Source organism: Lissotriton helveticus, chromosome 10 (assembly GCF_964261635.1).
Source record: "Lissotriton helveticus chromosome 10, aLisHel1.1, whole genome shotgun sequence".
NCBI lineage: Eukaryota > Metazoa > Chordata > Amphibia > Caudata > Salamandridae > Lissotriton > Lissotriton helveticus.
This window is the reverse complement of record NC_136071.1, coordinates 385483008-385510726: the sequence shown is the minus strand read 5'-3', so window position 1 is coordinate 385510726 and position 27719 is coordinate 385483008. Positions and strand designations below refer to the sequence as shown.

The window sequence follows — 27719 nt, the reverse complement described above, 5'->3', positions numbered from 1 at the left end:
CAGAGGTCTCAATGCTGTCACTAGGACAGATGCCCACCCAATACCAAGGGCAGATGATCTCATTGACAGATTGGCTTCTGCCAAGTTTTTGAGCACATTTGACCTGACAGCAGGCTACTGGCAGATCAGACAAGCTGATGATGCAAAAGCCAAAACAACATTTTCGACCCCAGGAGGTCATTACCAATTTGTGGTGATGCCCTTTGGCTTGAAGAATGCACCTGCCACTTTCCAAAGGTTGGTGAACCAAGTCATCTAAGGTCTGGATGACTTTTGTGCAGCTTATCTAGATGATATTGCTGTGTTTTGCTCCACCTGGGAAGATCACCTGATCCACCTGAAGAAGATTTTGGAGGCCCTGCAGAAGGCAGGCCTAACTATCAAGGCTACTAAGTGCCAGATAGGGCAGAGTAAGGTTGTGTACATGGGCCACCTGCTAGGTTAAGGTCAGGTTCAACCACTGGAGAGCAAGATCCAGACCATAAAGGACTGGACTCCTCCAACCACCCAGACACAGGTCAGAGCTTTCTTGGGCCGGTCTGGTTATTACAGAAAGTGTGTTAAGACTTATGGGTCCATTGTGACACCACTTAATGACTTGACCTCAAAAAAATGCCAAAGAAAGTTCAGTGGACAGTCAGCTGTCAAAAGGCATTTGATGACCTGAAGCAGGCCATGTGCTCTGCACCTATTCTGAAAAATGTCCAGATTACTCCAAAGAATTCATTGTCCAAACAGATGCTTCTAAGTTGGGTGTGGGAGCTGTTTTTTCACAATTGAATATAGATGGTCAAGACCAGCCCATTGCTTTTATTAGCAGAAGGCTGACCCCTAGAGAGAAACGTTGGTCAGCTATTGAGAGGGAGGCCTTTGCTGTGGTTTGGGCCCTGAAGAAGCTGAGGCCATACTTGTTTGATACTCACTTCAAGATGCAGACAGACCATAAGCCCCTCTTGCGGCTAAATCAGATGACGTGTGGAAATCCCAAACTACTCAGGTGGTCCATTTCCCTACAGGGCATGGACTTTACAGTGGAACATAGACCTGGAACTGACCATGGCAATGCAGATGGACTCTCCAGATATTTCCACTTAGAACATGAAGACTCAACTGGTCAAGGTTAGTTTAATGTCTGCTTCCTATGGTCACCCCCACTTTTTGCTCTGATTCACTGGTTTTTCGACTCTAGTGTGGCTGTGGGCCTGCTAATCAGACCCACAGCCCAGCTGTTCTCTCTCTAAATTAATACCATGTACTTGAGGTACATATCCAATTGGGTATTGGGTCACCTTTGTGAGCCCCTGTATAGTGTACCTTAGGTACCCAGGGCATAGGTGCATCCAAGGCCTACCAGGGGCTGCAGCATGTATTATGCCACCCCTGGCTGGCCATCCAAACTGACACCACAGGCTGGTCACTCAGTTTGGGCAAGGTCGTGTAATCACCCTTGCTTAGATATAGTATACCTATATCTACCCTTATATATAGACACATATATACCTGTAAGTCACTCCTATGGCAGGCCTTAACAATCCTGGAGGCAGAGTGCTTGATTTTATGTGAGATGGTTCTCTATCATGAGCTGAGCCTGTCTGCAGCTTTCGGAACCATGTCCTTATAGATCTTCCATGATATAGCCATACCATATACTCTTAAGTGCATTATAATCCTCGCGGTTATTGCTAACTTTGGTTTGGCTTTATCAAAACATGTCGTGTAAGGTGTCATACGCTTTGGAATACTACCCCCCCCCCCCGCCAGTTCTGGTGGCGGGGTAGCATTCCACCCTTCTAGAGGGAGAAGACATGTAGTTACTGCTTTACCCGGTTAAAGTTAAACAGAGCCTCAGCATCACAAAATGGATGCTGCTGCCACAGACACGAGTCTGACCTCCTGCTGCTGGATGAAACTCCGGCAGGGGAGGCCTGGACAATAGGTTTCCTGCCTTGGGAGGTGCTAGCACCTCCCCAGATAGACTTTAGTGTATTGGGGCATGGTGGGTTGAAAGAAACTGCCTGGGGCACACAAGGTGCCCCATGCATAGCCTGGTTCAAACCAGTTGCTGGGGCACTCCAGTCCCAGCTCTGGCCCAAAACTGGACAAAGGGAAAGGGGTGTAACCACCCCCTTCCCAGGTTCCACCCACAGGAGGGACCTAGCAGGTAATCCAGCCCCTTAGTTTAGTTTAAAGATAGGAGCTGAGTCTAGAGACTTTAGATTTATCCTGGAAAGAAACTCTTACACAAACTCTTGGACCTTCGACATTCCATATGGACTGGAAGACTGAAGACATCTCCCTTGTGGTCAAGGAGTGACCACCCTGTGCAGACAGACACCAACAGTAACTTGCCGATTTGCTTTGTCGACGCTCCAGCCGGATCCCAAAGACTTAGCGACGCAGACTCTGGACTTCCAGACTTCTCTGACTCTGACCCACATCCACAGCAAAGCTGAGACCCGTGGTGGACATGAGAGACGTGCGACCGGACATCCTGCAGTACCTGCTTTTTGCTACCTGTGCAGCTTCTGAGGCGTCCTCGAAGTTGTGCATTGGGGTTTGAGAAGCCCCAGCCCCGAGCAGTAAGTGCACCGAAGCTCAGCCCTCCACACTTCACGAGTGCCGCGTAGGGCCTGAGCCTGCATTTCTCCTCGACGCGTCTTCGCGGTTGCTAGCCCGTTGGCTAGTGGCCCCTTTGAAGACATCCTTTTGAAACCAAAACAATTGCCTGGTTGCTCCAGTCTTGCTCCAGCTTCCCTATGAAAGAGAAGCGCCTCAGACCTTGCTGGTCTGAACAGAAGCCCATCTTCACTTCCTGCGTGGGTTGCCTTTGCAAAGGCTTGTTGGGTCCAATCTGGATACCAACCCCGCCAACAGCTAGATCCTTCGTGGGACAGTCCGTATCCAGCTCCTGGTCATTGTCGACGCCTCCTGGTCCACGTGGCTGCAGAGACAAGCTTCACCTCTTCACCTAATTGCATCTCAACATCGCCTGGTTTCTTCCTGGTTACTGGCTAGTGACCCTGACTCTGTCCCCTCTGCTTTCAGGTTCTTCTCGACTCCGAGCCACCCTTGGATCCATCCGGACACTTTCCTCCTGGTGGCCTGCAGCACTTTCTTGCAGCTCTCCATAGGATTCAGCGACGAAACCCGACACAAAAGAACACCTATGCACCCGGCTTCCCTGGGTGAGGTAACTCGAGTACTCCGGTGCTCCCATGGGTAACAACTATCCAAGTGTCCTAGTTTAACAGGGTTTTCCCGTAGGCCACCCGGAAGTGTCTGAAATCAACTACTTTGTAACTTTTTCGTTCCCATTGATTCTCTATGGTAACTCGCGTGTGTGTTTAGACACTGCACACGCATCTGTGGGTCTCCTACTTCCAATACTTTGTCGATCAGCGTAGCCCCAGCGATTTCCTAGGCCCTAGGCCTACTCACCTTTCCTGAAGTGGTTCTTATACCACTTCTTTAGTATATGGTTCGTGAGGCCCCTAGGGCAGAACTGTATTTGTGGAACTTATAGTATGCTTATTGAGTAACTTGTGCTGTATCTCGAACTCTAACCTCATAAAGAGTGCAGAGGGGTTGTGTTAGTAATAAATACATATATATTTGATATATACCTTGTGAGGTGTCCTTTCATTTGGTATTCAAGGGATTGTAATTGGTAAAACAATTGGCTTCACATGCTCTCTGAAGTGTTAGCCTAAGACTGCTTTGTCCATGCTACCACAAGGATAGCTGGTCTATAAGGTTGACTTTACAACCATCACCATAAGGGTTGCTTGGACTGGTGCAAGGTGCTCACTAGAATAGTGAACATCATATACCAGGCCAACTTCTCACAGATGCAAGCGCCTCTCTCCACTCCTCATCATCAATCTCTAGTCCGTCTGCCTCCCATTTCCCCCTGAGGGCTAGTAACGGATTAGGAGTGTGGTTTATGAGTTTTTTATATGTAAGGGAGATAGCCCGCTCCGGAAGGTGGCCGTCCAGCAGCCTGTCCTCCAGAGGGGAGGACTCTGGGAGTTGGGTCCCGGAGGAATGTTAGCCTGAAGGGAGTGCCTGACCTGCAAGTAATGGAAATGCTCCGTTTGAGCCAGCTCAAAGGTGTGCTGAAGCGATGCAAAGGAGACAACCCCATCCGGGCCCCACAGGTCTTTGATTTGAGAAATCACAATCAGATCCCATTTGCGGAATCCCTTCATGCGACTCATGTGCCCAGATTTTCCAAGGCCCACAGTGGGGTAACCATTGTTAGTTTACCAGCCCATCCCAGTTTTCGGTGAACGACGTGCCAAAGCTGTACCGAATGCTTTGTAGGACCCGTGAGGCGGTACATACCCGGTCTGGAATAAAGTGCGGCCTCGTAGTTACCTCCCCGGAGGGTACATCTGTCAATCCCGTAACCCGGATCATCCCCAGCACAATAAGTACCTTGGTTAATGGCTGAAAGATGTGCCGCCCAATAGTACTTCTGGATGTCTGGGAGCGCTATCTCCCCATCAAACCATCCCAGTGTAAGTTTCTGTAAGGAAATGCGGGGCATCCCAGTCCAGAGAAGATCTCTCTGTGTGGCCTTGATGGCGGCAAAGTATCTCTGCGGAACTAAGTCCGGTTAGTTTTGCAGGGCGTAGAGAAACCGTGGCAGCGCCATCATTTTAAAAAGCGCTGCGTGGCCCAATAAAGACAGTGGGAGTTTTTTCCAGGTGGCTGTGTCTCTCTTTAGTCGTTGCAAAGGTGGCAGGAGGTTCTGCTCATATCAGATATCCCTGTCTTTAGAAATGAATATTCCCAGGTACTTGAACCCATCCTCGGCTATCTTAATCGGGCAGGAGTTTGGGATGACCAGGGGGGCCCCGTGCAGAACGTAAAGGAGTGACTTTCACCAATTAATGCTGTAGCCTGAACTTTCCCTAAAGCTGGTAAAAATCTCCATTGCCACTTTGAGGGACTCACTAGGGTTTGTGAGATATAGAAGGATGTCATCCGCGTATAGCGAAATTCTGTCCTCCCATTCGCCAGCCCAGCGGAGTCCTCGCAGAGAGGTGTCTTGTCGTATCCAAGCAGCCAATGGTTCCAAAGAAATGGCAAAAAGCAAAGGGGAGAGGGCGCATCCCTGATGCGTTCCCCTTCCTAACGTGAAGACCTCAGAGATTTTGTTGTTGACTACCACCTGGGCCAGAGGGTCGGTATAAAGAAGGCACACCCAGCTAATAAAGGTCGGTCCAAATCCCAGTTTCCCAAGCAGTTCCATCATGTAGGGCCATTCCAACGTGTCGAATGCCATTGCTGCATCCAATGACACAACAACCGCATCTTCCTTGATCGCATGACAGCGTCCCAGCACCCCATGAAGATGGCGCAAGTTTAGCACCGTATTGCGAAGGGGCATAAATCCCGACTGGTCCGGGTGCACCAGTGTGTTGAGGACCGGCTTAAGTCTGTTAGCAAGCACTTTTGCCAGGATTTTTGGCTCAGCATTTAACAGTGATATCAGCCTGTAAGAGGCGCTCATCTCCTGTGGTTTCCCTTCCTTCGGGATGGCCGCGATCGTGGCCAGTCGCTGGTCCCGTGGTAGGATGCCCTGCTCCCTACTTTCTTCAAACATGTGTTTCAAGTACAGGCTAAGGTTGTCTGGCTTGAGCTTGTAGAGCTCAATCGGAAGGCATTCGGCCCAAGGGCCTTCCCTGGTCGGAGGTCACGGATGGCTTTGACCAGTTCCTCAGTGGTGAGTGGCGCCTCCAGAATGTCCCGCTCCTCGTCCGAGAGGGCGGGCAGTGTAATAGCGCCCAGGAGGGCAGTGGAGTCCTCTTCTGACCGGTCCGACCCCCTGGTATAAACCTTTTTAAAGTGCTCCGCAAATTCCTTAACTATCTCCCGGGGTTCTGTAAGGACCTCCCCCGACGCGACCCTCAACTCGGCCACCACTTTCTGTGCCTGTTGCTTTTTGTCTAGCCAGGCTATCAGTTTGCCTGCCTTGTCCCCTTGGTCGTATAGTCTGCCCTCCCTTTCTCTTGCTAAGGTCTTCGCCGCGTCTGTGGCCAAGGCTTTATATTCTGGCGCTTTAAGTTGCATTCGGTGGACAATGTCCGGGTCCTCATCCCCATGCGCTCTACCCTCTAAGGCGAGAAGGTCGCTCTCTAGAGTTACCATCTGTGCTTCCCGCTTCTTGCGGCGTCCAGCAATTGCCGAAAGGGCCTCTCCCCTCAGCACTGTCTTGAAAGCCTCCCACAGTACGACTGATGACTCCACGGTCCCCACATTCTCCCTAAAGTAGTTGTCTATTGAGAGGGTCAGTTTCTTTTTCGTTTCCTCGCTTCGGAGGTACCAGGCATTAATCGGTGCAACACATCCCTCCCTGCAGTCCCCGATGGTGATGTGGGCCCACAGCGGGGAGTGATCCGAGATACCTCTTGCCATGTGAGTGACTTCACGCATGGTAGTGTCTTGATGCATCGGCGCTAGGAGATAGTCTATGCATGAGAAAGTACAGTGCGGGCCAGAAAAGAAGGTGTATTGTTTCTGTGTCGGGTGTCGGAGGCGCCAGAGATCAAGAAGTCCAAACGAATCAAGGAGATTAGGAAGCCACATGTGCCCCGTCGCTATTTCCCGCGCCGGGTGTCTATTCAATTCGCCCGAGACCACAGCGTTAAAGTCCCCTCCCATAAGAAGCCGCCCCTCCGTGAGGGAAAGGAGTAATTTCCCATGGTCATGGTAAGACTAGGTTTGGAGGCCCGGAGGTTATGTATATTGTTACCAAGTTGAGCCTACAGCCCTCCCACCTCCCTGAGATGGCAGCGAAACGCCCCAATGGGTCCGTGTCCGTATGATCAATGACAAGTGGAAAGTTAGGTCGCAGGAGGATCCCCACCCCGCGGGACCCGGATGTGAAGCCAGCGTGGAGTACTAGCGAATACCCCCATCTGCTCAGCGCGTGACATTGGTTTCCCAGAAGGTGTGTCTCCTGAAGGAGGACCACATCAGGGAGGTGTCGCTTGACAAACTGTAACACAATACTTCTCTTGAGTTTGTCCCACAACCCATTGACATTCCAGCTAAGTACCTTAAGACTTTTATCCCACTTCATAGCCATCAGCACAGAGCTGTTACTACATGCCTGCGGTTCTCGCCTCTGTCTCAAAACCACTGCATACCCCCAATGCGACCACTTCAAACTTCCCTCCAACACCCAGCCCACTCCCCTCTGCCACCCTGAAACTAGTGAACCCCTCCCTCCCATCCCTGCTACCCTGCTCCGTAGGCTCCAAACTACCCACATCCCCAATTAGCAGAGCGCCTTTCGCCCGACCCATCCCAGGAGTGAGGAACCTACTTAAAGGGGAAAATGCGCTGGCACCAGCTCCAGCCGCTGGTTGTCCCTCCCCCAACATAGCACAATGCCCCTGTAAGCATGCGTACACTCCCTCAACAGAACAATGTCTTCTAAGGTTAAGTTCCGCACTTTCAAAGTGGTGCTCAGGCCCCACTTGAGTCATCGCCAAACCACCAAGTCGCAATAGGGGGAGAAAGTGTTCAAAGTCTCTTCCTGGCCCAACCCAGTTTCCTATATCTTAGAGCTAGGCAACCTTCCCCATAGATCAACATAGGACAAGAGCCCCCAGCGTCAGAAAACAAAGGCATACATTACATTACAGTTTGAAGGGGTCCGAGTTGGATAGGGCCTCCGCCATCAGTGACCCGGAACGTCATGGAGAGTACCCCATTTGAGGCTAGCTGATCTCGACCGCCAGGAGCGTTGACTTGCTCTGTAAATGTAAATGTAAATGTAAATGTGTTGTATTTGTATAGCGCGAACAGTAACCCGGAGGCATCCCGGCGCTTGTACTCCTACCACAAGGGAACCCCTCCTGGCTTTTCCTTGTGAGGTGTCCACTCCTGGGCATCCCATGGTGAAACCAGGCATCCCTTGTGCATCGGGGGCCGTTGTGGAGACTAAGCAAGCTATTGCCCAGAGTTGCAGCGTGGGGCCCATCTGTCCACATCCGACCTGTCGTCCAGGGACCCCAGCGAGTTGGCCCGCGCGCCCCTCCATTCGCCACCCTCCGCTCGGCCCGATAGTCCGTTGACTCCCTGTCCAGCCAGTCTTGAACCTCTGTTGGTGTCGCGAAGAAGTGTGATTTGCCCCCTGCGATGACCTTAAGTTTAGCAGGAAAAAACATCATGTATTTAAGTCCTTTGGCACGCAACGCCGCCTTCACTCCATCAAAGGATCGCCTTTCATGTTGTACTTGGAGCGTGAAGTCCGGAAAGAATCTGATCGTGGCGTTCCCATAGCGCAGGTCGCCCTTCTGTCTAGCAGCCTGGAGAATAGCTTCTCTATCCCTATAATTCAGGATTTTCGAAATTATTGTCCTGGGTGGAGCTCCTGGTTTGGGCTTAGGAATGGGCCCCGATGTGCGCGTTCAATGGTAAAAATGTTAGAGAGGCGTTTAGGCTGCAGATGGTTAAGGATCAAATCTTCCAGGAAAAGGTCCATGCTAGGCCCCTCCGAATCCTCCGGCACGCCCACCACCCGAATGTTATTACGGCGTGCCCTCCCTTCTTGATCCTCCAGCTTTAGGGCCACCTGACGGTGCTGGTGCACTAGTTCGTTCACTCGTTGCTCTAGCTTCTTTGAGGAAGCCTGGAGTTCGCGTATGTCAGTCTCGTTGGCCTTGACCTTGTCCTTGACCTTGTCAGACGTTTTACCGAGATCTGAGCGGGGAAGATTGACCTCGATGGACATTTTGTCGATTTTCGTCTCCAGGATAGTGCCTAGCGTCTGGATTGCCGACATGATCGAGGCTAGAGACGGTTCCTTGGACGCATCCGGGTCTCCTAGTTTGTTGGTCTGCGTAGGAGCCGCGCCCTTCGGCTTCATATTGGCGGGCTGCACTCCCACCAACAGACCCCACTTGCCCCGTTGAGCTCCGTAAAGCACCAGCCAGGAGAAAATGTTTGGGCCTCCCACGACAGCTGATAGCCGCCACTCACAGCACTCCCTCTGTTTCACCTCTGAGCGTTGCTCCGCCTGGTCCTCCCTGGCCACCCACCAGGCCTCTCCACCTACTCTGGGGCGTATGTCGCACTTCTATAGGCCACTGTAATAGAGGGTAACCATCCAGGGCCTGGCAAGACGCCCGTGCCCGTTGTACTGTGTCAGTCTTTGGGCCCCACTCCAGTAACTTCACCTCAGCCAAACGGTTGAAAGTACTTGGTGGCTGTGTGCTCCCCGTCCCGCAATGGTAACAGTCGCCGCCCTCCAGCGTCTAGATCCAGGGCTCAAGATGCCTGCCCTCTCCACGCGACCCCTTGGAATAGAGGGGGGAGATCACACTCTCTAGTAGCAGGCGGCAGACCCAGGGCGCCAACTTCAGACGTTCTCAGAGGCTCTCTTGCGGGGCTGGGCCTGCCCCCGCGTCCGCAATCTCTCCCCCGGGCATTCCCGGGGCCAGTCGTCAGGTCTGCAGGTACCTTCTGGTGCTCCGCCCGCCCGGATCTCAGGATGTACGGCCAAGTCCCTGACCGCCGATGTCACCGCTGCACAGCGCACCACTGTAGCAGGCGCTCAAAATGGCGGGAGGTGAGTGTTCAAATGTTCTGCCCGCGGGGTCCCGCCATCACTACGGGTCCCGTCGGCACTTCATCAGGGCTGCGGGTACTGACCGCCGGCATTCTCCCCACCTCCCGGCTCCGCGAGGACAGAGGGATCCCACCGCTGCTCAAGGCTTCCGCGATGCGTCCCCCGCTAAGGCCGCAAAGCTGGGGCCCCGCGTAGATTACGGGCCGGACTTCAGGCTCACCTCCTCTACTCGGCAGTCGGGCCGCAGAGGTCGTTGCCGCCGCACAGCAGGAGGGTCAGACGGGGCCCCCAAAGCAATGTGTCTGGTACCGCTGGGTCGATCTGGGTTTTCTCCAGTCTAGGAGGTGCACAGCATGCCGGATTTTGGGCGGATTTAATGGGGTGAAGGGCTCGGCTCCGGCGAAGCTCTCGGTTTAGGCGGCCATCTTCGCTGGCGCCTGGCCACGCCCCCCGCTTCTGCTCAGTGTTAAAACATTTTAAACAGGGATCAAATGTGTGAGAGCATTGTGAGCAGTGTCTTGGTGAAATCCCTACTCTCAGTCATTTGGGAATATTGAATATGATGTTTAGGTTGGGAATTATCTCACTCGTCTCTTTCCTAGTGCAAACCTTTTGCAGTTATATGTGATAATCTCCCGTAAGTATTATGACCTAGCAAAGCTTTTTTTATTTGCCTCTCGCTTAAAGAAGCAATGATGTATGCCAATTTCTTTACATGTGTATTAAGAACTGATCCTCCCATCCCCTTTCACTGGGATTTAGAAGCAAAAGTGCTACTGAGGAACTCTACTGCCAAAATAACAAGTTTTGTTTTTAAAATGAAAAAATGAATCGCCAACTATTGGATATAATATTTGTAGCAATATGATGTCATCGCTCCACCTTCACCACTGAGCAAAGTAAGCATCACAAGGAGTGGTTGAGGTTGCCCAATCACTGCAGCAAATGAGACAGTGTGGGCGAGTGCTGGTAATGTCAAGTTCTGTGACTTGGTGCAATTAACTGTAATTCACCACCATCTGTGATGTCTCTAGTTCGTCTAGTCATTACCCACAGATTCCCAATCCCCTGGGTTGCAGAGCCTGGCAGAGACCAAATGAAAGTTTGAACTTACCAACAACTGTGTTGTAGCCATCAGGGAAGCTCCTAATGAAGTCATCAGCATTTGCTTGATGTGCTGCCTCTTGTACTTCGTCGTCAGTAGCACTTGGCTTTCCATAACGAATATTCTCCATTATTGTGGTACCAAACAGAACAGGCTCCTGTGGAGGAATAAAGAATTTATTTTTGCTACACTTCTTCACCAGTTCATAGAAATCAACATGGCATCCCATGCCCAACAATCCCAACATCACCAAACAGGCTGCTGCAACAATTCAAAACTGATTTCTATACACACATGCTGCCTGTTACACTATGCTTCTGCACAACCCCTCTGCAGCACTCCTATATTGTTAACTAGAGCAGCACAGAAAACCTCCACTACAACCACCCCTACAATCTTGACACACAAATACAAGTCAACTGTTGCAGACAGCTTCAGTTCCCTTGTGGCACGAACAGGGGTACCATGGGAATCAAGTGGAAAAAGTAAGCACCACCCCAGCATCACTCAGCGCCACCACAACATCACTCCGCCCCATCACAGCATCAATCTGTGCAACCATTGAACAACAACTGGTTCAAATATGTTCTCTCAATGTTTCAAGCTTTATTACAAATGTCACAAAAAGATGTTAATATTTCACTTCTGTTCTTGGATTTTCCTCACAATAAAATACACTGAACATAATCTTCACAAAAGTTATTTACAAAAGTTTAAGCTATTGCCATTATAAATTACAATCACTTTTATTTAAGTATTAATTATTTAAAAAAAATAAAAGCCATTGTTATTTGTAATATCAATACATCTAAGTCATGTAAATACAAAACATGTTGCATTACAAATCCTATAGGTGTCACATTTGCGAAAGTTATAACTATTGGCATTGTAAATGACAAAGCTATTAATTTAGCTATTTTCAAAACCAACACATAAATAACAAAATTGTCATTTACAAGACCAATAGCTCAAACTTTCCTAATGCAAGACCTATTGCATTGCAAATGCTTGTTCTTTATATGCACGCCTGAGCTTTCTGCTAAGTCATCCCTCACCCCAGCCCTTCAATGTCAGCAAGACAGAGAGGAGAGGGAGAGGGAGAGGTAGCAGAAGGTGAGGGCAAGGACTGGATGCCTGTTCCTGTGGCTCACCTGGATGGGGAGACCTTGGAGGCGGAGGTGAGAACACTTGCTTGTGTCTCTCTGTGTGTGTGCTGCAACATGCGTCTTCTCACAAGCATCTGTCTGTAACGAGTGCAAACCGCTATGGCGAACTCTGTATGTAATGTTATATGGTATGGCAAAAGTGATTTATTTCTGGATATTTGCCTTTACTTAAACAAGAGTTGTATTCAGCCTGCTTCCAATCATCTAATTGTGACAGCTGAGAACACTAAGCAATATGGCGATAAAACGATTTGCCCAGGATCACATAGCTTGATCAAGAGAGAAAGCCATGATTAGCATTGAGGTCTCCTTTTTTTATTTATTTGTTTTAAGAGTTTTATATAGCGCAAACTAGACCCGAAGATATCAGGTATCAGAGCGCTTTACATAGCACCAGTTTCGTTACACAAGGACACATTCATTTTTTTTTTGTTTTTTTGTTAGGCAGGGGGAGATTAAGTGATTTGCCCAGAATCACAGGATGTTGAGCGTCGTTGCCGAGACTCGATTCCCCAGCTTCAACTTCAACCGCTCTAGCCGTAAGGCAACATCCTCTCCTTTTTCCTCTGTGGGCACTTTCACCAGAACTAGGCCATATATCTCCGTTATGTTCTGTGCGTGTAATGTGTACAGTGTGCACAGCCTCTTTCTGGAGCTGGAACCGTTGGCACTCATATGCCCTGGTACCTGTTTATTATTGTCATGTGCATTGCATCACAGACAGGAGGGAGGGCAGACAGGGTGCTCCTCAAACAAAAAGAGAGCCTTACACACAGCTGCCAAGGGGCCCTGAGACACTCTAGACAGGTCTGGCCCTTTGGCCAAAAACATAGTGTCACCAAAGGGAAACAACCTTTACTACGCAGTCATTACAACGTAACATCCTTTACATCGCATACCATTACAACACAGCCATTGCATTGCATGTCACTACAACGCATGTCATTACAATGCATGCCATTACAATATAAGGTAAGTAATGGGGAATAGTAATTTTTACCCCTCCCCTATCCAACACTTACCCTACTGTTGCACTCACTGGAGTGGGAATAGTAATTTTTACCCCTACACTATCCAACACTTACCCTACTGCTGCCCTAAAAGTAATATGAACTGGAATGGTATGCGTTGTAATGAAATGCGTTGTAAATGTAGTTTAAAAAAATGCGTTGTGATGGCATGCGATGTAAAATCATTTGTTGTAATGGATGCTGCGATGTAAAAACTGCGTTGTAGAGGCATGCATTGTAAATGTTTGCATTGTATCGTCATACATCCATCACCATACGCACCCCTGCCCTGCCAGCCTCCATCCGTGCGGCTTACAGCGAGGGAATGTGTGCGGACACCATAAATAAGTGTTTATAAACTTGAGATCCATGCAGGAGGCTCTCGGAAGGGGCCGAGGGAAGGGATACCCTGCAGGAGGTAGTGTGAGAGAACTTTGTGAGAGGGCATGTTGTACTGGCTCTGCACCGGGCCATGTTGCTGAGGCACTGTACCATGCTTTTAGTTCATGCCAATCAGTATAAACCCATTACACTGAGTATTAATGTTCAGGGCACCGTGCAAGGCTGGATTATGTGGAGTAGCACAGTACAAGTTCGATCTCAAAGGGTAATTGACAGAGCGGTTGTGCACAGAGCTATTATGCATGGGTATGGTGCATGGGTATAATGAAGGAGTAATGTACATAAGACTTTCTGTGGGCAATGGACAGCAACATCGTCCAGAAGTTTTGTGCATTGGTCATAGTGAAGGGGCGCCGAGCAGTAAACAGATTGCAGCGGCAATGTGTTGGCTTCTTGTGATGAAGCATAAGGCAGAAGCATCATGCAGGGGTATTTTCATAGCTTTTCGATGTGCAAAATGACGGGGTGCAATATGTGCATTGAAAACGGAATTATTTACAAGAAAGGTTTTCGACTTCGACTTCTACCTCTATGCATTCCACAAATGTAACAGGTAGTTTATAGGCCATGTCCATCTGGGGCCAGTGTTTATGGCCTGACAAATGGCTCTGGGAAAACAGCCTCTTGAGGCCCTCCCAAATGCAAGCAATACATTGAAGAACATTTTCTCGGAGCACCCCATCTCCCCCAATGGCACCACACACAACATGACTCTCTCTCAGACTTCTGCCCTCCCCACACTTAGCACTCCCACCACACCTAGCCTGCACCCCTCCATCAACCTCCCACCCCCCTCGCTCACTCCTCAATACCCCACATCCTCCCCCACAACAGCCAGCCTTCACATCACCCCCTTTTTCCGCTCCCCCCCTAGCACGGATGCGCTTCCCAACACCTACCCTCTCGCTAACGCCCCCAACACCCTCATCAGTTCCGACTCTCCACCCGGACTGCCCCCGGTCAACGTATGCGCCGGTTCAGCGCCAGTACCCCCCCCCCCCCCCAACACCGCACCCATCATCACCTTGGACACTATTATGTCTACCCTCCTCCAATTGAAAGAAGAAGTACACTCCATTAAAGAGTTGCTCTTCACACACCCCAGACACCCCCACATCAACACCCCTACCACACCTAACACCACTTCCCCCTCACCTCCTACCCGCCCTACCACACAACACTCCACACACCGGACCTCTATCCCCCCTCGCAATACCAACAATCGCAGTAACAATTGCAATCTCATCACTACCAAGCGCAGTACTCCCCCTTCTCCTCCTAACAACACTTCCTCCTCTCCTCCTACTCGCCTTAACACACATCTTCCCCCACATTGGACTTCTACCCCCTCTTGCAATACCACCAATCGCCCCAGACGCACCTCCAACCCGATCTCTGACCATGACGTACACACCCTTCTCCACTCTTACGACCCGGCTCCCCAAAAGCCACTAGCTACCAACAACATGTCCATCCCAACGATTATATCTAACCCCCTTAGGCAACAAAAGGATAACAACAGAGGCGCTGTCCCCAACAACCTCACTAATGTACCCCTCATTACGGAATCGTCCTCCACCCTATGCACCCCTAGCCTTAAATGCATACTTCTCAACTGCAGATCAGCCCAAAGACATTCCACGGAGGTCGCCGACCTCATCACGTCCCGGGAACTGGACCTAGCCATTCTGACTGAAACGTGGCTGTCTGATTCCTCTACACCTATACTGGATATCCTAGTCCCTCCCAACTACTGTATCATTAGACTTGACAGGGCCATAAAGACAGGCGGTGGAATTGCTTGCATCTACAGAAGCAACCTCTCAGTCTCCAAAGTGGCCGTCCCCTCTCTTACTTCCTGTGAATACCTCTGCCTCGATATCATCAGCGAAAGCAAACCGGTATGCTCACTCCACATTATATACCACCCACCTGGGGACAATCTCTCCTTCGTCCAACAACTCATGGATACAATATCAGCCAACTCAGGACGGCAGCACACCCAAATTTTCCTTGGCGACTACAATCTCCACTGGAATGACAGCAGTGACGCAGTGGTAAACAGCCTCAAAAGCTTTCTCAACGCACTTGATCTCAACCAAATATGCAATAACCCGACCCATAAGAGAGGTTCAACCCTTGACCTTATCATCTCCAAAGAGGGCGCTATTCAACTGGAATCAATCCAACCTTGTGACTGGTCAGATCACTACATTGTCTCCTTCCTCATCAAGGAAAAAATCAGACTTAACTCAGTTCAACCCCCTAAGCACAAAGTGTGGAAAAGAGACTTGAAGAAACTCAATCCAAACTCCCTACCGACTAACAGCTGCAATCGCCTACTTCCCCCTCCCGGCGTTTCAGACGTTCAACTTCTGACTGACTACTATCTCAATACTATGTCCACAATAATCAATGAGGCGGCGCCCATGCAACTGAAAAGAGTCTCGTCCAAGAAGACTTCCAACCCATGGTATGACGGTAGCCTCAATGAGGATAGACGAGCCATGCGAATGGCAGAGCGCACCTGGAGATCAGCCCCTTCCGCAGTGCACCTAAAAAGTCTAAAGATACAGAGAAACGCCTACTTCAGGAAAATAAAACGCTCAAAAAGAAACTTCTTCAGCCTCCAACTCGCCCAAGCTAAAAACCGTCCAAAAAAACTGTTTGAATTGGTCAGAACACAATCCAAAGAGCAACCCCAGACACCCAGCTCCATGGGCGATACTCCTTCCTGCGAAGACTTCTCTGCCTTCTTTATCCAAAAAACTGAGAGAATAAGAAGCGATCTCCTCAATGACGCTATCCTGTACTCCAACCCCCGACACACAGCAGTGCCCCAACCAAAGAACAATGCTACTTGGTCAGCCTTTGACACCTACTCCGAAGAAGAAATTGGCAGACTGCTCAACACCTTGAAACCTTCCAATCACCTCTCTGACCCCCTTCCTGCTAACGCTGTAAAAGACTTTTCCCCTTGGCTTCTCCCACTCTGGTCAAAGATTATCAATAGCTCTCTTCAACAAGGATCCATCCCCAACGCCCTCAAAGTAGGGCAAGTCACTCCGCTACTGAAAAAACCAACAGCAGACCCCACTGATCTAAACAATTACCGCCCTATTACAAACATTCCCACTCTCGCTAAACTGCTGGAAAAATGTGTACAACAACAACTGACTATACACATAGATAAGTTTGATCTCCTAAACGCTCATCAGTCAGGCTTCCGAGCAGGGCACAGCACCGAAACTGCCATGACTCACATAGTGGACGATGCCCTCCAAATCCTAGACCAAAACTATACCTGCCTCCTCATCCTACTGGATCTCTCCTCAGCATTCGATACAGTTAAACATGAGAACTTACTCGAACTGTTAAACACAAGAATGGGCATATCTGGGACTGTTCTAAAGTGGTTCACCTCATTTCTACACAACCGGACACAAAGATTCAAAAGCAACAACCTGCTGTCCTCTTCGGTACCTGTATCGCTAGGAGTCCCTCAAGGATCCTCCCTCTCCCCAACACTGTTCAACCTAGTTATGGAACCTCTCACTACGTTGCTACAGGCATCTAATGTGCACTTTCACATGTATGCCGACGACACCCAACTTTATCTCAAAATACAATCTCCCAAGGACATCATGCTTCTGAACACCACGATCAGAAACACCCAATCCTGGCTTTCTGAGAATCACCTCAAACTCAATGCTCTGAAGACCGAGTTCCTCCTGATCTCACCTCCCGCTAAAATATCCACGGCTCAAACATGGCTTAAGCAATTAACGGCTCTAAATGTACAGCCCATCGTAGTTGACTCGGCAAAATCTTTAGGCATAACACTGGACACCAATCTCAACATGCAGCAGCACATCAGCAAGGCAACCAAAGGACCGAACTTTCAAATCAATACCCTGAGAAAACTCAAACCCTTCCTTCCTGCCAAAGACTTCCAAACTGCAGTACAATCTATAGTCATCCCGCACATAGATTACGGTAGCACCGCCCTCTGCGGGCTCCCCCTAACTACAACGGCACCCCTAAGAGCATCCCTTAACGCCGCAGCGAGACTCGTCACTGGCTCAAAAAAACACTCGCACATCTCCCCGGACTTTAAATCACTGAAATGGCTACCTTTTGAAGCCAGAATACAACTGAAAATCGCTTGCATGACACACAAGGCTGTGCACCGGAATTCACCCGCCTATCTCACTCAAAAGCTGACAATTTCGGGTGGCTCCCGAACTACTAGAGGCACAAACAATCTTTTGCTGAAACCTCGAAGATTTCGGAAGGAAAAAACTTATAAACGCTCCTTTTCAGGAATGGCACCCAGGATCTGGAACTCACTCCCTCCGGAAACAAGGCTCATCTCCTCCGAAACAATCTTTAAGAGGGAAGTTAAAGCGATCCTCATGGCAAAATACACATGATCTATTGCTCCGTATCACTCATGAATCTGCCTTGCAAGTCCTTCCCGACCCTGGTCTACTGTGCCACCCGTGTTTTCGAATTACTTAACTGTATACGCTCACTCTTTGTATTTTGTTATAATGTTTGATGCACCTGGTTGATTATGTATATTGTTATATTATTGACGCACCTGGTTGACTTTGCACACTTTACCCTCTCCATTTCAACGTTCCTTACTACTCTCGCACCTGTGGGACTATACACCCTGCTCACACCTACCTCAACGGTACCCTCCTTTAAACTCTAAATATTCTAAACACACTTAAGCAAGTATATGCTCCTTATTATTGCACTTTATACTATTGACGCAATTGTCTGTCTATACACTGTGTACCGACACTACCTCACCTGTTACCTACCTCATGTCCTTTATCCCACCTATGTAACTAGCACCTTGTACCTAACTACCTCATATATTACTCTGTATATACGCTTTATTACTTTGTATTTTTTACCCCCATGCCCTTGTAAAGCGCTCTGATATCTGCAAAGATCTTGTTCGCGCTATATAAAACTTTCAAAATAAATAAATAAAAGTAATTAGTGAGGGCATGAACACAGGGTCTGGAAACAAGCACAACAGAGCAGATTGGCAATGGAAAGAAGTATGTAAGGCTTCAGGTTGCAGTCTGTGTAGTGTAACATTTCCGAAAGGAAAATCGCAGGAGGCCCCAGGCCTTGCCTTTGATGCTAGCCTTGTAAGCAGTCCAGGGAGTTTGGAATTGCCATCTGTTCTGTATACTATAAATTATACATTACCAATATAAGATGCAGAACTGAAGTGGCTTTTTACTTGCAAGAAGTAATAGAATATCATCGAAATAAATGTTATTTTTGCTGGACAGGAAAGAATGGCAGTGACTGAGTTGCATGTAATTATGTGTTAGTTAGTACTTACTGCAATATGTCTAAAGGCTTAGGCTTTACATATTGCAGTAACAGGTTTATTTTGAGGTTTTCTATAGCGCTTTATTACCCTACTTGCTTTCTCAAATTGGCTTGAAAATCCACCATTTGCCCACACTTTAAAAAAAAAATTTCTTGGTGGGGGTGGGAGAGAAACCCCCGAACCTACTTTATGACAGACGCTTGCCCTCCACTAGCCACTCATCCCGAACTCTTCCGCTCCACCACTTTCAAATGTCACCAGCCGCACCCTGAAAGCCTCTAAGTTTGGGGAAGAGTCTTCCAATAACTCACCTGGTTGATAAATCCAATCACCCGTCCTCGCAGCCAGGCGGGGTCGAGATTTCGTATGTCATTTCCATCCACAGTCACCACGCCACAGTTCGGATCATAGAACCTTTCCAGCAGAGCTGCCACTGTGGATTTTCCTAAATAACATAAATGCAAGAACAAAGGCATTGGCAATAAAACTACATAAACAGTGCAGATTCACAATAAACTTCCTCTTAGAAGAAAACTAGACTGTAGCTGATCTGTTGACAGAGTGTTGAACTGTTTTCAGGAACAGATCTCTACAAAGGTCTTTACCTCCTCCAGATTGTCCCACAATCGCCACCGTCTTCCGTGAGGGGATGGTGAGACTAAAGTCCTTCAGAACATCCTGGCCTGGCCTGGTGGGGTAGCTGAAATGCACAAAAGTGAAACAATTCAAATGAAAACGACACTCAGGGAGCACGACCAAGTTCTCATAAAATGGAAACATAAAATAAGATAGGAATGAAAGCGCATGTAGAGGTCAAAAGCAGTGGTACTGATATTGGGCCATGAGCAGACTGCATGCAGTAAGCAGTTCGGAGGCCTACATGGCGGGCGGAAAAAATAATTTAGAAACAATGATAACTCTAGTTCTTGGTCCCATCAAGGGTCACTTCAGCCACTGGTGTTCGATCAACGTCAAATGCATGAGTTGCCAACTCCAAATACAGGCCATACTCTACAGAGCAGTCCATATGCTAGGTTACTGCAGTTGCCCTCAGGGACCCTCAGTTTCTATGTACTCAAGGGCTCCTATGTCTACTAAGCAGAGACCAAGGGTCCTCTTATTCCATCCACAAACCATTACCATCAGTTCCTCTCTCCACGACCCAGGGGACCTCTGTCAACTGTACACAGATGATTGCACCCCTTTTTGTCAATTACAGATCAGAATGCCTCAACTTGTTATTTAGCGTTTGGACAATATATACACATAATCCAGAGACCCGAAACAATTTAAACAGCAAGCGCCCTTATAACCACCATCTAGAGACAGAAGCCTCTCTTTTCTCCCTCCTGGAAGCCTGTGGATAGTGGTCAGGCAACCATAAACACAGGAATCCTCATCCACAGGCTGGTTTCTTCTTTACCGCCTTCCAACAAATGGGGCCCTCGATCTGCAATCAATGGGCTGAGGACCACTTCTGGCCATCCTCAGACCGGGCCATTCGGTCATTTCAGAGGCTATAGACCATTTATTAGTAAACAGGAAATATCGGTTAACCAACCAACCAGAGACTTTCAAACAATACCACTGCTCACATTTAAGTTTAAAGCAAACGTATAAAGGGTAAGCACATTCAATAAATTGATTGTGCCAGATGAACCTCCTAATATTATCTATCCCCAGAACCTCATAACGGCCTTAAAAACAACAGCAACACATAATTCAAAGCATCCCTGATCAAACACCTTCTACCACAGTTCACACTTCGGCTGCAGTTTACAGCAACTTGGTACTTTTGAATGCAGCCTCAGACTTGGTCAAAACCATCTTAGGTGATGCGCAAGGAAGAAAATATCTCACTTTGTGGCAAAGTTTATGTTCAGCATGTGTGCTATTCCAAATTTTAAGTCTGGATGGCAAACTCCTTACGGTTAGTGTTAGACCTGTCAGCCTTTGGGTGGGCTTCCTCCAAACTGTTTGCCTTTCTCCTCTATTTTTCCTGATCTCGTTTTTGCTGACATTAGGACTCTGCACACTTTGCCCCTGCCCATCATTGCTAAAGCACTTGTGCTCTCTCTCCTCTAAACATGATAATATTGGCTTATCCCCAAATGGCATATTTAATTTACTTATAAGTCCCTACTAAAGGGGTACTACATGTGCCCAAGACCCATACATTAAATGCTCCTAGAGGGTCGGCAGCACTGGTTATGCCACCCATTTAAGTAGTACTGTAAACATGCCTCAACTTGCCATTGCAGTCTGTGTGTGTAGTTGTAAACTGCCATTTCGACCAGGAAAAATAAACCTTTTGCTAGGCCAAAACCTTCCTTTTTAATACATATAAGCCACCCCTACGGTAGGCCCTGGACAGCTCAGAGGGGAGGGGGCCACATATGTAAAAACAGGACATGTACTTTTAAATTTTACATGTCCTTATAGTGAAAAACTCTCAAATTCGTTTTTCACTATGCCATGCCTATCTCTCACATAGGATAACATTGGAATTGCATTATTACATTTTTAAAGTGTAATTTCCAAATGAGATGTTGCGTGTCCCTGAAATCACAATTTAAAATCCTACCTTATGGTGAACTTGGATTTTAAATTGAAACTCTGAAAGTGTCACTTTTAGAAAGATGGTAGTTTCTTGCCTTAGCCATTTAGTGCCTGTAGCATGTCTCTGGTTACATGACAGTGTGGCTGACAGTCGGCGTTGTGCATTCCTTTTAGACAGTCACACACAATAGGGAGCTTAGGTGTGCCTGGATAGGCCATCACTGGCAGAATGCACAATCACAGGCAGGAAGGGAGGAGCTGGGCACAGCCCCACTTACACCTGAATAGGCTGTGTCCTGCCTCCACACAAAGGGCTGCATACGCCAACTTTAAAGGCACAACTTGGTATAAATACTGGGCCTCAAACACCACCACTTCAGTTCAATTCTGGACCTGTGGATACTCTGCCAAGAAGAAGGACTGCTGTGGTGCTGAAGGACTACTACTTTGCTGGACTGCACTCTACTGGACTCCTGCTTTACTGTGCTGACCTGCTGTCTGCTACCCTATTGCCTGGGTGTGAAGAACTAGACATGCATCTCTTGAACCCAGAACGACTCCAAGGGCTAGTTAGCTGGCCTCCTGATCTGAAGCCTCGGGTCATAACAAGCTTCCAACCACATTGCATCTGCACCTGGACTCTGCCATCTGTGAGTCTACCCTGCTAAGTGGTGTCACCTCAGTCCTGGACCCTTGGAAGTTGGCCTAAGGGGCTGTACCCACCTCTGTGGTCCCAAGAGAACTGACGCATCTCCTCTGCTGCTCAGCGTAAACTCGAGCAGAACTGATGCATATTTGCTGCTACGTGCATTGGACCTGTCGCAAAAACTCACATCGCCGCCACAGTCCACATTGTCTTCAGAACTGTCACTATTTGAAACATCCTTGGTGCGGGCCCTTACACCTCTTGTCGACAGCTGTCTTGACAGCAATGCTGAACTCCGCATCGCAGCCTCGAAGCTCCTCAGAACGGGCACATCGACCTGACTGCATGACTCATCACCAACTCCAGACTTTGCATCGCAAGCCCTCATGGATGGGATCCTCGATGTTGAAGCAGAAGGACCTCGCACCGCAGCTTCGCCGCATCTTGGAACCAATACATCGCTTCAGCTGCGCTACGCATTTTCGACGCGGTTCCACATAACACTCTGCAAACCTAAATTTAAGGGCCTTTGTATTCAGCTGGCCTAACTGGGTCCTTGTAGTCGGCCCAGGCGCCTTCACGGTCGGCCTGAACATGTGACTTTGTCCTGTTCCAGCCAACCAGATCTTCACAGAAGGCACTTTATGCCTCTTGACACTAATTTCTCTAAAAACTTAAAAATTCAATATCTCCAGTTTTGCTAATTAGATTTTTGTTGTGTTGTTCTTATTTTATTAAAAAATCCCTCCATTTTTCGTGTACTGTTGTGGGCTCCTTTTGTGGTGTGTTTTCACATTATTACTGTTTCAAGTGTTGTACACATACTTTATACATTGCCTCTGAGTTAAGCCTATCTGCTCTGTGACAATCTACCTAAGCGTGAGCATAGGTTAATTTAGGGTTTGGTTGTGGCTTCACCCTGAGAAAAATTGTGGTTGCGGCTTCAGAAGGGTTTCACCCCCCAACCGGTAACCCAATTTCTTATAATTAGCATTATCTACTGCTCAGTGAAGAAAAGTAAACCACGAAAATCCAGATCTTTGCAGCAGTGAATGACATTTCCCACCATGTGAACAAGTCTGAAAGGATCAGTCTGTTCAGCTAGAAAAATGGGAAGATGCAGCCAGCCATGACGCATAAAGACGTGCCCCACACCGCCATAAGGCAAAACCAGCATATAAGAATGTCTCTAGCAATATTAATAAAATGAAAAACATGCGTGTGAGGATCCAGATTGTACATGTGACATAAATGGATATATGAGGGCTTCATATGTACCTGGATGTCATGTGCTAGTAGTGTTCGCTGAGACCAACAGTGAAATGTTTTGGCTGTCTTGTGGAGGCAATTAAATCGTGCTAAATATGCTTAAAGAACATGGGTTAAGGAGTGCTTGGTGTCCTCAGAGATTCCAAGTTGAGGCTTTTTGCTTGTCTCATAGACAGTTAACTAAGAAGTGCTGGGTGTGCCTAAAGAGACACAGGTTAAGGGGAATGCTTATTCACACACAAGTTAAAGAGCTAGGGATAGGTTCATAAAGATCCCAGGTTAAGTTATGTGTGGTCTGCTCATTTTAATAACAAATTAATAGGTGGTGTGTTTGCTTAAGGAAGTCTAAGGTTACAACTTATTAGTGTTGCATGTATTCCCAGGAAATGCTAATTACCCCACATATTACATCACTCATGACACCTTCCATATCTCCATTGATAACATCTGTGCAACATTTATAACAGAAATATTGATGAGAAAACTGTGCCTAGCGAGGGCATGAGGTATAGTTCTCAGAGCTAACTTTAACAGGTGAATTTCAGTATTTTTGTATGTTTAAAACGTTTAGTTATGTTCCTCCGTAAATTTGCCACAAAATTTAAAAAACAAAAATGTTTCTGTCTAAATTGTCCCCTATGTCTTTTATTTTTGTATTTTGTACGAGGGACGGAGTCCTGAATCCTAAGATAGGTGCCACCACTTTCTGGTTGATGTGGTGGCAGGCAATCAGATCGCAGCAGGACATCTCTTGGGTCTGCGGAGCCTCTGCGGCGTGAAATATACAAAGTTTTTTAGCATTAATTACACCAATTAACAAAAAGCACTCTTTCTGGACCAACATATAGCTATCTGCCAAATTGGATGTCAATCAGTTCAGCTGTTTGGGCTATAGCTGTGTCTAAAGTTCCTATGGAAAAAAGAATGGAGAAAACACTTCTGGACTCCTCTTTTTTCTCGGCTCCTGCTGGACAGATCACCCGAAACATTCCATGCACAAACAGTTATAAAAGCAGACCTTTTTTGGAAAGTGTTGTGGAGATTCCTCAAACGGGGCCAAAGTTATTATATAATATGCGGTTGCCACTGGGTAGTTATAGTTAGGATCGTATTTTCATAGGAAATGCCTTTTTTGTGTTGCTAAAAACTGACGCTGTTTGACGAATCTCCATAACACTTTCCAAATAAGTGGTACTTTTAGACTTGTTTGTGCATGGAAAGTTGCAGGTGATCTGTTCACTGGAAAAAACAACGGTTACAGGGACGTTATAGTAAGGCTCAGATTTCACTTGTACAAAACAATAGAAATTCAGCAGTTATAGTTACTTGAGCTAACTATAACTAACCCACCCACAATGTACTGCTTATGACCGCACATATTACATCACTCATGACATGGTCAGGGACATCATTGATGACATCTCAAATGACATCATCCACAGAACTACTCACACACCCACTTACACCCCATACAACCTCTCATGCACCCACTCACACACCCACACAACTACTCACGTACCAATTCACAAACCCATACAAATACTCATGTACCCACTGATAGATGCATATAGCCATTCGCACACCCACTCACTCACCTATAGTCATGCAGCCACTTACACACAGATTCATTCACTCATACAGCCACTCACACAACCACTCACCCATACAGATACTCGCACACCCACCCACTCATACAGATACTAACACATGTACTCAGTTGCCTAAACAGTCACTGCAACCGCACAGTCTCCCAGAGCCTTTCTTACACTGACTTACCCATACAGCCAGTCACACAGCCACTTATACACCCACACAGCCAGTCACTCACCCATATAGCCACTCACACAGCCACTCACTCATAAAACCACTCACACACCTATACAGCTGCTAACACAGCCACTCATACAGTCACTGACTTATATAGTGAATCACCTACCTACACACTCACCAATACATCCACTCACACAACCATCACTAATCCATACAGCCACACACACCCACTCATTCCCCATACAGCCACTCACACACTTACTTACTCACTCTTCCAGCCATTCACACACCCACTTACTCATACAACCACTTATACACCCATACAACAACTCACACACAGATGCAAACAGTCACGGAACAATCAAATGAGATATGTTACAAATAGCATCACTTAATAGTAGTACAGAAAGAATAGTAATGTAACGTACCTGCAACCTTTGGTTTTGACAGTGAATTTTTTAAGGTTTTTTCACATGTTATTTCCTAACTGTAACCTTTGAGAGTGAGTGTGTGACATGAGTGTCTGAGTAGGTTCATGAGTGGATGTGAGAGTGTCTGAGTGGGTCTGTCAGTGGGTGTGTGAGTGGTTCCCGGAATCACTGCATAAGTGTCTCACTGAGTGTGTGAATGGGTCTGTTAGTGGGCACATGAGTGTCTGAGTGTGTCATAGTATACCTCCATGAAACTGAGTCAGACTAAGAGTGACTGCTTGAGTGTCTGAGTGGGTCTGTGAGTGGGTGCATGAGTCTCTCAGTGGTTCTATGAGTGGGTGCAGAAGTGCCTGGTTGGGTTTGTGAATGGGTGTGAGAGTGTCTGAGTGCATCTGTGAGTGGGTGCATGAGTGTCTGAGTGGGTCTATGAGTGTGTGTGAGAGTGTATGAGTAGGTCTGTGAGTCAGTGTACATGTCTGAGTGGATGAGTGTTTGAATGCGTCTTTGAGTGGCTGTGAGAGTGTCTGAGTGGTTCTGTGAGTTGGTACATGAGTGCAGAGTGGTTCTGTGAGTGTGTGTGAGTGTCTAAGTAGGTCTGTCAGTGGGTGGGTGAGAGCCTAGATGCATGTCCTAATTGTCTGTGTGGGTATGTCAGTAGTTGTGTGAGTAACTGGGCCATAAATGAACCACACCTGCAACTTAATCCAACAAGACTCTACAGTTTTGCACAAAATATCTACCCAAGAGAAGAATTTTCTACTGCTTTATTACTAAATGCTACCTTATTGGGTAAATATCCAGTATGTATTCTATACTACTGCTGCATAATCAAGCATGAGGAAATATCACCAGTGACCTTGTATGCATATTGGTGCGTCTTTATCCAGAAATATGTGATAACCATGAAACAACAGTTTTTCTTCTTAACTATATGAAGAAAGTGTTCCTTTGTTTGGTGGAGATGTCCTCATATTCCCGAGCATCAAGAACGCCTTACCAAAATCAGCGGGAAACACACTCGGGGGCACTTGTTAACCCCTTGAGGGTGGTGTTAATTCTCCCACTGTGCGGGAGAATTAACGAGTGGGCAGGATTAGGACAGCCCCCGGCCATGGTTAGCACACACCCACCGTGACATGTGACGGCTGGGGGCCGTCTTGAGCACCGAAGGGGTTAAGCTGTACATCTTCCTGGCAAAAGGTAGGAGGACCTTTGTATACTACTAAAGTGGGCGAGGTGAAACAGCGAAGCTTCCAAGTGATTTGTATGTTGGATTTCTTGTAGCCATTTAAAGGGAGAATTATGGACTCTGCTTTTACTAGGTAAGGAGAAGAAATAACACACTTGTCACGGTCACCACAGATTACCTCCAATAGCTCACCGATGCATTCACCTCAACAAAGCATTTCAGTTTGTCTTTTAATAAGGAACTGCAGAGAAAACACACTTACTTTGCCTTCGCCAATCCAGGATTCAGAATAATTTGTCCTTTACAGAAGTAGAGCTTCAACTTAGGAACTTGCTATGTTTATATTTGTAAGTGCCTTCTGTTGAGGTTTAATTTCTTTGAAATGAGCGCCAGAGCCAGGATGGCCGATGAGATCCAATCCCCTGGGGCCCGGCCACATTTCAATGGGGAAGGAGGGCTGCGCTGCCCATCCTCCCTAGGCTAATTTGGTCTCAGGGTCTGGTCTTGGCATGCTGGGTGCTCTGGAGCCCAACCAGTCTGCACTGCTGGGGAATGCGGGGGAAGCCTGAATGCCCCCACGGTTCCTGCTGCCTCCCCGCCTCCAGCGGGAGCCAGCATTGCTCTCACACACAGGGAGCAGCTAAACATGCAGCTCCCATTGTGTATGAGCAATAGTTTTGTCTGTTTCTCAGCCCACATGACAGCTGGCAGGGAAACAGCCGCAAGAGCAGTTTGACAGCTCCTGCTTGCTGGAGAGATAGTGTTTGCTCCGATTTGACCAAAGCTGTCAATCCTCCAGCAAAGTCAGAGCAATCAGCTCTGGGTACCCCGGGACACACTGGGTTTTTGTCCCTAGGGCCATAATTGACTCCAGGAGGGGGGGCCACCTCCTGTGTTCATGCGCTGGTCTCAGGGAGGTGTTGGTCCCCAGGGCAACACGGCCTCCACTCTCTCATAAAAAGCCCATGGAGGGGGTCCGCACGGCTCCTTCCAATATTTAAAATAAAGCCCTGGGGCTCAAAGGAGCCCATGGAGGGGGATCTGCGCTGCTCCTCTCCCATTTTATCATAAAACCCCCGGGAGGCGGTGGTCCCCGGGGCAAAACAGAGCATAGAAGCGTATGCCCCCTCATTTTCTTCTTTGTCATGCCCACATATCCCAAGAACCTGGCTGAAAAAAACCAAGCACAAGAATATGTGCTTGTTTTTTTATCAATTTTGCCAT

General features: G+C 47.8%; 1 protein-coding gene across 2 annotated transcripts in view; it reads right to left on the bottom strand.

Annotated features, from left to right (window-relative positions):
- The window catches only part of ABCB8 (ATP binding cassette subfamily B member 8), a 518839-nt gene that overhangs the window by 76894 nt on the left and 414226 nt on the right, over positions 1-27719 (bottom strand). For both annotated transcript variants that reach the window (XM_078662778.1, XM_078662779.1), the window contains exons 12-14: positions 19237-19331; positions 18943-19076; positions 10701-10848 (exon numbers count right to left, since the gene is read on the bottom strand). In XM_078662778.1, coding sequence (XP_078518904.1) covers positions 10701-10848; positions 18943-19076; positions 19237-19331 — 377 coding nt within the window. The remainder of the gene's footprint in view (positions 1-10700; positions 10849-18942; positions 19077-19236; positions 19332-27719) is intronic.